This window comes from Elephantulus edwardii, unplaced genomic scaffold, assembly GCF_000299155.1.
Source record: "Elephantulus edwardii isolate Elephantulus edwardi_28Jun2011 unplaced genomic scaffold, EleEdw1.0 scaffold00094, whole genome shotgun sequence".
NCBI lineage: Eukaryota > Metazoa > Chordata > Mammalia > Macroscelidea > Macroscelididae > Elephantulus > Elephantulus edwardii.
Genome location: NW_006399844.1, coordinates 12,937,729 through 12,950,247, shown reverse-complemented (window position 1 = coordinate 12,950,247; position 12,519 = coordinate 12,937,729). Strand labels below are relative to the sequence as shown.

The 12,519-nt window shown below is 48.8% G+C and overlaps 1 protein-coding gene across 1 annotated transcript in view; it reads right to left on the bottom strand.

Annotated features, from left to right (window-relative positions):
- The window catches only part of RAP1GAP2 (RAP1 GTPase activating protein 2), a 281,330-nt gene that overhangs the window by 158,149 nt on the left and 110,662 nt on the right, over positions 1 to 12,519 (bottom strand). Inside the window, exon 3 of the mRNA XM_006891040.1 lies at positions 6,873 to 6,957. Coding sequence (XP_006891102.1) covers positions 6,873 to 6,957 — 85 coding nt within the window. The remainder of the gene's footprint in view (positions 1 to 6,872; positions 6,958 to 12,519) is intronic.

The window sequence follows — 12,519 nt, the reverse complement described above, 5'->3', positions numbered from 1 at the left end:
TGGATAAAAAGAAAAAATCAGTTGCTGTTCAGTCAGATTAACTCATGATGACGCCAGGTGGATCAGAGTAGAAATGTTTTCAACAGTTGGTCTTTCCCAAGTAGACGGCCATATCATTCTTCTGAGGCTTCTCTCGGTGGACTTGAACTTCCAATTTTTAAGCCAGAAGCCAAACAAATTGCTGGTTTGTACTATCCAGAGACTTCAGTGATATAACAGGAGAGACAAATATTTATCCTAATTCTCATGTCCTTTGCGAAAAGAGAGGAAATCAAAATCCATTGTTGATGTCCTTGAGTCCTTCCCCTGCACCAGGCCAGGATAGCGCCCAACATCTACCCACAGATGCTTCCTCAGCTCGTCCACAGAGAAGTGATAAGTGTGAAGGGATGATGTCCCCTCACTCAACCCTGACAGAAGTAGACAGTCTCCCTCCCCAGGCTCAGCACAGAGGAGAGGAGGTGGTAACCATCAGGAAATTAAAGTGATGCAATCAAGCCCAGGGCAATACTAGGAGCTGGAAAGGAAACCATCCCCAGGAGAGAGGCTGATGGATAATTCAGAAGCCTGCAAGAAACAGTACAACTCTGAGCACAGGGAATGCCCAAAAGTGTGAAGATGTGAAGGTCCACCACTGGCCACGTTCTTCCAGAGCATGGGAAGTTGACCTCTACGGGTCTTCAGGGCAGTGTGGGAACCTAAGTACCCAAGAAACAATGTAGGAACAAGACTGGCTCAAGTGGACAACGGGAATCTCAGATTCCATTATCCTCATCTGTTAAGAGGTCTCAGACTTGCACAAAGAGGAAAGGAGAAGGCTGAGGAAGGGTCACCTCCCAGCAAGTCAGCTCAGCTGAGAGTGGTGGAGTTCAGAGATGAATCTATTCAGATCAAGGTCAGATTTAGTCCAAGCATACTCCACTACAGCAAAATGATCTATGCACCTACTGTGAGCTGGAAGGGTATCAGAGGGATCATCTCCAGCACTTTCATTCAAGTTCAAAGAGCTTGCAATCTAAGGTACCTGCAGGTTAGCCCAAACCCTCTGCTTGCTTAACAGGGCCCTTCTGACCCCTCACCTCCCCATGAAGCCTTCCCCCATCCCTTCTACTGTGAGGAGAAGCCACAGTATACACTGAGCCTTGTCACATGCGTAGCCATATGGTGTCTTCTGCTTAGTCAAGTTCCCTGTGCCCTGAACATTCTTTGAGGGTCAAGGATTGTGGCCTCAATATGACCCTGGAACAATGCTGGGCACAGAGAAGCCCCTCCCTAAAAGTAAGTTGACCCATTTGGGCAGGAAAGCCAGATGATGAGAAAGGAAGCCCTGGAAACCCACAGCCTTCTGAGGGAGCAACTCCAGGCCCGCCTCCCAGCCCACCCTGCGCGATCTACCGACTGTGTTCCTGCTGGGAGCTGGGCTCTCGCTCAGCCCATCTGCTCAGCATCTCTCTGGGCTGCTTTTCCTCAGCTCCATATTAGGGTGGGGAGGAGGGGAATCCCTTGAAAAACACGGCCATAGAGGTGAGGGTGGGTGAACAAAAGACTAGTTGCTATACGTATGAGGGGCAAGGGGGTCTCTCACTGGGGCCAACTGCTATCCCAGCAGTCCCCAGGAGCAGCAAAAGGAGGGGCTACCCCAGGTGTGTGGGGTGGAATGAAGACAGTGTTTTACCAACAATAATTTGGGTCTTAGAAATGAGCTCATTCCATAGGAGGAACACAACTATCTTGCAGTAGGACCCTGACCTTAAGTCAAACTAACAGAGGAAATGTCCATCCCAGACATTCTGTGACATCCAAGCTAATGAGAAAAAGGCACCATCCCAGTGGCTACACTGCCAAGGGAGTCAGACAAGGCCCACTTCAACTCCCCAGATACTCAGAAAGTAGACAACAAATTTGTAAGGAGGCCTGTAGAGACCCCTAGAGGACCTGCAAAGAGGGTCCATCCTCCATACCAGGGCATCTCGGCATGGAGGAATAACTCAAAAGGTTGAAGGTGTTAACAAAGCAGAGACAGGTGGGAGCCCAGACCTGCTGGGTTAACAAGAGCCCCAGGTGAGATGATGGAGAAGATGGGGTCTTTGGTCTACAGCTTAAAGAACACATGACTACGGTGTTAATTTGGAAAATTGTCACCCAGAGACAGAGAGCCCGCAGGGATATGATAGTAAAGCCAAATCTATTGAGGTGAATGACCAAGGCCAGCACAAGTTCAGAGACCCTGCCTCCACCAACCTGCATCTCCCATGCAGCCATCACAGTAAACATCAATCAAGTGTCACCCTGAGTGAGGGCACAGTCACTGCACTCAAGGAACTCAACTGAGGGGAAGGGTTGGATCCTCAACACGGCAGTATGATTTGGTAAGTGCACTCACCACAAGAATGCTCCCTCTGGGCTGGAGCAGACTGTGTAAGGAGGGAACTGTGGTCAGCTTTGCACAAAGAGAAAAATGTCCTAGCCACAAACTCCTAACTACAGCCACAGCTAAACCTTAGCCACTGAATAAACCTCAATCACCATTACAAAGAGACCATGAACCACACACACACACACACACACACACACACACACACACACAGGTCCCAACACCAACCACAAACAGGCCCAGTCAGCTAAATGCAGTGTCTGGGTCTCCAGGGAAAACCCCTCACATCTTAGCGCTCTGGAGAGTAAAGCCTCTATCTGGGAAATGCCTTTCTGGCTGTTCAAACCCACCAGCGACTCATCAGAATGCTGGACAACCTTCTCGCATGAGGTGTACAGCCTCAGAAACTGGCTGGAGGATGAGCCATGAATTGTTTCTGACTTGACAGCAATGAGTTTGTCCAAAGAGGAGGAGACACAACATCTGGAGGAAAGGAGTGGAGAGTTGATAATCGATCAATGAGGTTTCCTTCCGGGTTGCTGCTCTGCTCTAGACCTGCCTAGGACCCCACTCAGTTCAGTCTCATCCCCTGACAGCCCCCTGGACCCCAGGGGCCCCTCAGAAGAAAGGGGTCAGGCACTAAGAGGATGCCCCTGAACGGCACTCATTCACACGAGAAGCCACTACCAGGCTACTGAACCCAGTGTCATTGCACTTCCATAGCTCTTAGGGCAGCTTTCTATACTCTGTGCAATATCCCTTCCTTCACCATCTAGGTCTAGCCCCTTCTGCCGAGACACCGGAGCAGCTGGAATCCCTCGATTCTTCTCACTCCACCCTCTACCTGGACAGCTCAACACCTTGAGTTGTAAGAAAATACTCCAGAGTTGAGTTTCTTGTCCAGGCCCTCCTGAGTCGAACCCCAAACATCCAGCTGCTCACAGACTATAGTTAAGTCTTGGAACTTTAAACTCGGGACATTAAGAAGATAGCTTCTCAGGGAACTCTGATGGCCTAGTGGCAAGAAGATGTACTGCAATCCCAGAGGTATGTGGTTCGAATCCACCAGATACTCTGCTGGAGAAGTAGGGACAATTTCCTCTTGTACCAGTCAGATCTTATTTGACGGTACAAACATAAAAAGTAATATTAAGAAAAAAAGAATACAGCTTCTCACTTTACTACCACCACTGCTGCTCTGACCCCCAGGTTGTCTCAATCTCGGCCAAAGACTATACCTGCTATGGTGTTTTACCCAGTGTATGTATCCATGTAAGTGGTACTCCAAACCTGGAAGCAATTCCTTCCTCCTCTCCCTTCCCAAGGCCCCTCCATCTACCCCTGAAATCTGAGCAGCCACCATCCTCTCCTTCCAGGACCATCAGAGAGGCCTTCCAATCCATCTCCCAGTTCAAACGAAAGCCAGAGGGAGCTTCAAATATCCTGTCCTCTGACACCTCTGACAAAAAGCAATGACCTCAGTGCCTTCATCAGGATAACCACCAAAATCTTTTAGCAAAAATTCACATAGCCTGCTTGTTCTGGTCCCTCAAAGCATACCCAGCCTCTCCATCCTTAATCCTGGTCTTCTCATTCCTCCACTGCACCGTGCTCTCTCCTGACTTAAGGGGTGTGTCCACCCAGAGCAGTGCTTCTAAAGCTTAATGTGCAAACCAGTCACTCAGGGGAGTTGGTAAAATGCAGGTTCTGATCCAGGCAGCCTGGGGTAGGGCTTGAGATTCTGCACTTCTAGAACGCTCCCAATTGATCCAAAGATAATCCACAATATGACAATGCTGACAACTCAGCTTCATTTTGAGGTATAGGGATCTACAGTCATCTCCCCTTACTCTAACTTTGCCTAACTAATGCTACCAAACCCTCAGGGCTCATCTTAAAACATCTTCCCAAAGAAGCACTATCACCTGCTCCAAGACGAGATTAGGTACCCTCCAACTCATGTCATATCCTCCTGAGCAACCCTTGTTTCTCCTCTAGAATATTCATACACCAACCTGTCCTCTGTTTTACTCATTACATTTCAACATTTCCCCCTAGCTACACTACAAGCTCTAGGAAATCAGAGACCAAAACTGCCCCCTTCACTACTAGTTGCCAGCATCTAACACAGAGCCAGAACCGGGCTCACCATCATCTCTTGTGGTAGAAAGCTACTGGTCTTGCCCTGCTCATTTTTCCTTCTCATGGCAGCAGCTCAATTTTCCTTCAAGGACCCACCCCTTCCTCACTCCCACTTCTAGTATAGGGGGGTGGACAAATCAGTGTCTCCTATCTCTGAGATCCAACAACGATTGGTTCAGGAATAGCCACATGACCTAAGTCTGGCCAATGAGATACATCCTTGGGACTTCTGTTGGGCCGGCTGGAGGGAAAAAGAAAGAAGAGAGAGAGGGAGGGGGGAGAGAAAGAGAGAGAGAGGGAGGGAGGGAGGGAAGGAGGAAGGATGGAAGGAAGGAAGGAAGGAAGGTAGGTAGGTTGGTTTTCCATTAGGGCTACTTTTAAAAGGTAGGCACTACCATTACCATCCTGCCACCACAGAGACAGCGCTTGAAAGAAACCAACACATTAGAGAAATGGAAAGAGACAGATTCATATGGGTAAGTGCCAGGATAAAATTAATATATCTCCTTTTATGCTTAAATTGAATTATTTTTTTTATTTTTTTTTCAATTTGTATTATTTTGTGTGTGTGCGTGTGTGTGTGTGTGTGTGTACTGTCAAATAGGATCTGACTGGTACAGGAGGAGATTGCCCCTCCTTCTCCAGCAGAGCATCTGGTGGATTTGAACCGCATACCTGTGAGATTGCAGTGCAGTTTCTTGCCACTAGGCCACCAGTGCTCTCTTAAATTATGTTTCTGTCACTTGCAACCAAGAATCCTGACACTTACAATATTCAAGTAAATATTGGATAAGCTCCGGTAGCCTAGTGGCAAGAAGCTGTGCTGCATTCCCGAAGGCACATGGTTCGAGGCCACCAGCTGCTGTATGGGAGAAGCAAGGGCAATCTCTCCCATGCGATTAACTGCCTCTGAAAACCCACCAGAGATTCAACTATGGATCAATTCCTACTCTATGGTACACCACAACAACATTGAGTAAAATAAATGGCTAAATAATGCCTAACCGACAGTATTCAGTAATTCCTAGAAGACTCTCAGAGCTCCCTCTGCAAATATACACTATTCACGAACACAGAGACAAGCATCCCTCACCCAACTCTGCAAAACATGGGGCTGAAACTCAGAATGGCAGCACTGGTAGCATGTTCCTCAGCATGACTCGACGCAAACAAGCAAACATCAGCATCTGTCCCAGACCATGGCTTCCAATGTCCTCTGTGGACTCCACCCGCCATAGAGAAGAGAGGCCCTCAGTCAGCCCTGAGCCCACCCACTACTGAACAAATCCAACCAGGGCTGGTGCAGCTGCCATTCCCACACCACTCAGCCTCGCTCCTAGTGGGCATTCACGATGGGATAAGAGCAGGAAGGTGGGCAGGTTTTACTTGCATCTTCTGGGAGCATCACCTTGCAGTAGGTTAGATCAGAGAAGTGGGGGGAGGGGGATGTCAACAACAGGAAGCATCAGGGAAAAGGTGCTTAATTATTTCCCTGTGAATCACTCCAAAGCAGAGCCCTAGGATCAAGATAAGGGCTGGCCAAGATGTCCTCTCAGATGACTCAGGAGGCAAGTGATTTCAGAGCTTTTTCTCACTCAGCAAAATGTGAGAAAAAGAGAGGTCCTTTGCTGCCTGGACAATGGCTAAGCCAAAAGTCCCTGGGGCCAGGTAAGGGACCTCTTGTGAGGCCATCTTGTCGGGTAGCTAGAAGGTGAACAAAGGAAGATGTGGGAGTAGAGAAGGGGAGAGTATTGCTCCCTACTTCTTTCTAGAAATTCTGAGAAGGTGCTGGGCCTACAATCATAGGATGTGATCTCCCTAGGGGACAGACTTATGAATGGGAAAAGAACTACTGCCCTCCCATCCTTGACCCCTAAGAGAACTTTCTTACAGGGATAAGGTGGAAGGAACAGGGCCAGACTTAGCCCCAAGGAAGGTCAGTAAGGAATGGCATTTACATCTTACAACGGTGTCACCCCATAGAACCGTACACTCTCCACCAGAGTCCTAGCCTGTCTTTTTGGGTGACTGCTCTTTAAGACACCTGCTGCATTCAAGGTCCACGCACTGGACTTCTTGTTTCTGAGCCCCTCAACTCCACAGGGCCTTTCACTAGTGACTAAGAATCATTTAGGCACCAGTCTGTTTCTTCACTGTTCCTTGGCACAGCCACACCTAAGTCTTGTTCTCTCCCAACAATGCAGCTTGATTAGATGCTGTCACCAGAGATGTTGAACATTCTGTAGACTCCATGAGGACACAAAAAAGCTATGCCTGCAGTCAAAGTGACATCAAGGCCTCAATACTTACCCCACACACACATCCCTTCTTCCCTTACCGACCCTGAGCGTCTTACCTTCATTGTAGGAGGTGCAGTGAGAGGTGGGGACAGTGGCCGGTCTTGAAGGGTCACATCCGAGCTGTTGGCCAGCTCCTGTTTCCTGTGAAAGGGACAAAGAACAATTGGTGAATGAGGGCCTGTCCGCCTTGCTCTCCAAGGTCCCTGGGTCCAAGGGTATAATTAACACACAATGCAGAAAACAGAGCTGGGTACATTCTCTTTGCTGGGATAGCCTAACATGTAAAGAAGTGTTAATCCACATATGGTCCCTGCCTGCCAGCAGGAGCAGGACCTGGGAAATGCTAGCAATGCAAAGGCTCAGGTGCACACTAGGAGGTGTGGAAATAGGGCCCAGGCATCTGTGGTTCTGAAAGCTCTCCAGGTGACTCTGATGAACACTGAAGTTTGACATCCACTGGCCAAAAGAGACGCAAGCCACAGGACTGAGGCTGGGACAGAGGAAGAAGAGAAAGAGGGGGCATCATTTGGGATTCCTCCTCCTTCAAGCTGCCCCTATTTGCACACACACACACACGCCAGGCAGAGAACACATTCCAGGTTGGAAGATGAGGCTGTCTGCTCTCCAAGCTGCAGGTAAAACTTCTTTTAGGCCATTGCTGGCTAGGATGGAGGAGAGGCAGCAAAACAGCATTGTGTCACCATGACAACGTGACTGCAACAAGTTCGCTGCTCTCACACACACCCCACTCTCCATCTGGCCCTTGCTGGTGACCAGGCTGTTTACAGCCTGATCACCAGGCAGAATGTTTGGGGTGAGATAAGCCTTCACAGCAACGATTACACAACAGGGCCAGCTGGGCAGAACCTGGGGGAATCCCTGGCCCCGGGACACTGCTGTGCTGGTCTAGCCCCAGCTGTGTTCTGGGGGTTGATGGGGATAATGATATTAAGAGTCTAAGAAGAGAGGATTGGACTATCTGAGGTCCCAACTCTAACTCTCCTTCCCTAGAGCTCGTCACTCAAGTCAGTCTGACACCTGGATCCCTACTTGAATGACTCCAAGAATCCACTGCCAGCTCAAGAGAATGCTTTTGTAACCCCCAACAGCCAATGTTCTGCCAAATGGGACAAGGGTTCCAAAGCTTTCTTCATGGGAGAAGCCTCCCCAGAACAGAGCCCACATCTCCAGCCTCCAGAGAGGAACCCTGAACCTGATGCCCAGACTCGGTCTCATTCTGCTCCCCTCAGCCCACCACAAATCACTGACCCCTCTCCAGACACTCTCTCAGAGAAATTTAGATCCAGAAAGGAACATGTGGAAGGGAGGGGAAGACACAGACAGAGAGATCGGCAGCATGGAGGCTGACAGGGTTATCAAGCTCCTCTGCCAGCCAGATGTTCAGACAGCATCTTTATATGCCCACTGGCACCTGGAAGGCTCAAGAAAGCCCCACAGAGCCCTGTCTAGTCTGACTCAATTACTCGTGCACGTCCCTGCAGCCCGCTGCACCTCAATGTCCTCTAAGCATGCAGATAAAGAAGCCACTGAACATCTGGCCTGGCAGAGGAGCCACGTGACCCCATCAGTCTCAACCCCGCCAGGCCCCCCTGGCTGCTCCTCCACCTCCTTTCCATTTGCTTTTATCCTTGGTCTCTCGGTGATGGCTTGAGAAGGACCCTCCCTCCTGAGCGTGTACGAACCAGCTGGGCCAAGACTCTGAACATGCATTTATGCACACAAACACCCTCACATACAGAAGGATGAATGGGCTTCTGCCACCTCTTGGCTAGAACCGGCAGTCGCTACCCCATCCACTCACGCTCTTGGACGTTACTGTCACAGCACCCACCTTGGCTGCTCTGCCCCTCTGCACAGGCTCGTCCCTTCCTGCTGCTCTATCCACTTCTGGGAAGACATGGTTCCTTTGAAAATTGGGCTCGGGCCCTGGAGGCCATGACAGGAGGAAAGGAAGGAGAGAGGTGGTAATGATGGGGAGCTTTACTTTTGGTGAGAGCGGAACACCTACAGGGCAGAGATCCAGGTAGAGAAAAGCAATTGGAGACAGCAGCAAAGGCAAACTGGCCCCCACCAGGTTCTAGGACTGCTTTAGGATTAACTGAAGCCCTCTGGCCTTTTGGCCTGAAGGTAGTATGAGGGTAAACTTGACACTGGAAGCCCTGACTCTCCAACAACATGAGCCCTAAAAAAGGGCAATGCTCGCCAGTTTTAGAAACACTGGCCAGGGACACTCAATACACACAGCCATGCTGTATGGTTCTCTCGTTCACTTCTATGGGATCAGAGCAGATGTGATTATTGTCCCAGGCTCCTGGTACCCAAACCTGCCCTAGCTGGGTTCCTCTCCCCTGGACCTAGCTCCTTCCAATGAAAGACTGAATAAGCCCCCAGGACCAGTCTCCCAAGAAATGGTGAGAAATATCATGTGGAAGTATGGGTATCTTCCTGGGGACCAGAAATCCAAGAGTGATATTTGGGAGCCTGGAAAATTGCAGCAGAAATGAGCACCGTTGCTTACTGATGTTACATTAACTTCAAGGCTTTGTCCACGACACATGGGAGCGGATGCCAGGGATGCAGAAGGCATGGCTGCCACCCTCACAAAGATCAGAACCCGTATCACACAGACCCTGTGTGACAAAATGAAATCTACCTGGCCTAAATGGCAGTAGCTAGGGTATACTGCACCACCACACTGCAGATCCCAGCCCTCTGGACATTCTGCACCACTGCACTGCAGACAATCCCTCCCTCTTAGAAGCCAACAGCACATGTCTAAGAACTGCCCAGGTCCCAGGATCTAGCCTTGGCCTTGTAACAGGAAGAACAAAAACAAGGAAGATCAAAGCAACTGCTTCCATCTCACCAACCCTGCAGGGATCAGCTGTGCTCACCTTGTCCTGCCCTAGCCCTCACAACCAATGACGTAGGCACGTGAGCCACCTCCAAGGACGGCCCCTTCACCAGCTGGTGGCGAGATAAGACAGAGCTACAGTGCTCATGCAGTTCCACCCTTCTCTTCCACTCAGGCAAGCGTATCAAACACGAGTAGGTGAAAGAGATGTGATTATACTAAAAGATAACCTTGAATCTGTTCTCATTTATTATAATAAGCAAGTGGTAAATCCTATATTGACCTCCTTGCTATTATTTGTAACCACTTCCTTGTAACTCAGAATGACCTTTTGTAACCGCTTCCTTGTAACTCAGAATGACCTTGACATATGTTGTGGTACTGAGATAGAAAACTGTCCCTCCAATGATCCAGACAAATATTCTTAGGTCTAAACCCACTCTCAATGAGAAAGGAGGGAGCTCTAGTGATTTAGTGGCAAGGAGTTGTGCTAACAACCCAAAGGTATGTGGTTCAAATCCACCAGCTGCTCCTTAGGAGAATGATAGGCAATCTCCTCCTGTTTGGAGAATCAGATAAGAGTCGGTTCTGACTTGACAGCCCCTAACAACAACAACAACAGAAGGGAGGCTACTTACATGAAATATCTAGATAGGAAAATGTAGAGAGATGAATGTTTAAGGTGATCACTGTTAGGGGACAGACAGCTTCTGTTACTGGTGATGGAAAACTTTGGAAATTGAAAGTGACTTACAGTTGCACAATAGTGTGATGGACATAATTAATGTTACTGAATCACAGATGTGAAAAGTGTGTAAGTGGCAAGTGTTTTTGTGATACAATTATGTGCCTGCATGCTTAAACTGAAAGATGGGAAGTCCATGTCCACCCAGGGGGGTCTTGGAAGAAAGTACCTCCCTTCCAGACTGCTTCAGCTCACGGAGGCCACCACAGCTCAGGATCCACCGGCCAGAAACTGGTTCTGGTTGCTGGTAGTCATGTTACTGCTGTCAGTTGCCACTGAATCTGTTCTGACTTGCGGTGACCCCTGTGTTACCACAGTTTAGGAGAGAAAGGGGAGGTAGAAACAGCAGGTGTGACTGAGCATGTGGACAGAGCACTTTGAGAACTGTGGAGAGTCATGCCATTGTTGTTGTAGCCTTGTGCCTTTGTGTCTCTGTGCCAAATCAACTCAAAGCTGACCAACCAGCAGGTTTTCAGAAACCGTGAATCACACAGGAGGAAACTGTCCATCTTTATCCCATGGAGCAAACTGGTGGCTTTGAACCGTGTGTCTTTGGGTTGGCAGCACAACTCCTTACCCATTTGGCCACCAGAACTTCCTGAAGGGGGTCATGGAGGCTGCCACTCAGCCTCCCTGCTGCATTCTGAGTCCCTCTCAGCCCAGACATCATGCTGGACCACGTGACGCTGGGTCTCTCTATGCTGGGATTCTTTGCCCAGCAACTGTGCAGATCCTGGGGCAGATGAAAAGGCCTAGGGAGGCCAGAGGAGGTCCCAACCAGATTTATCCAGATACAAATCTCAAGAGGAAAAGATCAAAGGGGCTTGGAGTAAAAAAAAAATTAAAATAAAATAAAAAGGGGAGGGTTGGAGTGAATGTTGAAAAACCAAAGGTTACGATTCACCCAGAAAGAGCTATTGACTGGGAAATATCTCTTCACAGGAAACTGGCCAAACCCCTAGGGAAGACCTCACTTCATTCCACATGGCTCTGCCCCAGACCATCTGAGGTCATATGCAGCCAACATCTCTCCAATAGGCTATGGAAAGTGCCCTACATTAGGAACCAAGAGATTCCCAGATTCAAGCTGGGCTCTACCTGCTACCTTACTGTGAAACTTCAGTAGAGTCACCTCATTTTTTTGGTATCTCACCTCATCCTCATCTGCAAATATGGAGAAAGTAATATTCTGAGGAATCAAAAAGAAAAACTAGGAAATAAAATATCAAGTCCTACAGGCCATAGTCTTCGCAATCACCTGTTATGCATCAGAGAGTTGGACAATGACCAAGGAGGATAGAAGGAGAACTGATGCCTTTGAGCTGTGGTGCTGGAGAAGAGTACTGAGAATACCATGGACTGCTAGGAAAACAAATAGATTTGTCCTGGAAAGGGTTAAACCGGGTGGCTCCTTGGAGGCAAGGATTCTGAGGCTCCGTCTAACTTACTTCGGACATGTAGTGAGGAGAGACCGGTCCTTGGAGAGGGACATCATGCTTGGGAGGGTAGAGGGACGGCGCAGGAGAGGAAGGCCCTCTATGAGGTGGATTGATTCAGTGACTGGGATAATTGGGATGGGAGTGTCAGAGACAGTGCGATTGGCACAGGACAGAGCGGAGTTTAGGGCTGTTGTACATAGTGTCGCTATGAGTCGCAGGCGACTCGACGGCACATAACAACAACAACAACAACATACAAGTGTAGTTTGTTATCATCATCATTGCTATCAAAAAATTATATTCTGCTCTTCAAGTGGAGAGAAAAACAAGGGTCCTGGGCTAGTTCAATGTCTTTGAAAACATTTCCAGCATCTCAAATAAGCATTTAGGGCTAACAAATCTCAAGGACTGGCTATTAATTGTGAACCATAGGAAAAATACCCTCCTGACAGCAGATGGCCTTGGGGACAGGCCTGGGGTCTCCTAAGGTCTTCAAACTCCCCATTTCAGTAGCTCTTCCCCCAGGATCATCTCCACTGTCTCTCCAGCTTTCCAAATGGCCAAGCTGGAGAGATACAGAATGCTGGCCACTGCAAAGGGCTTCTTTCCCCAGAAAACCAAATCAAAAGAAACAGTGCTCCTAA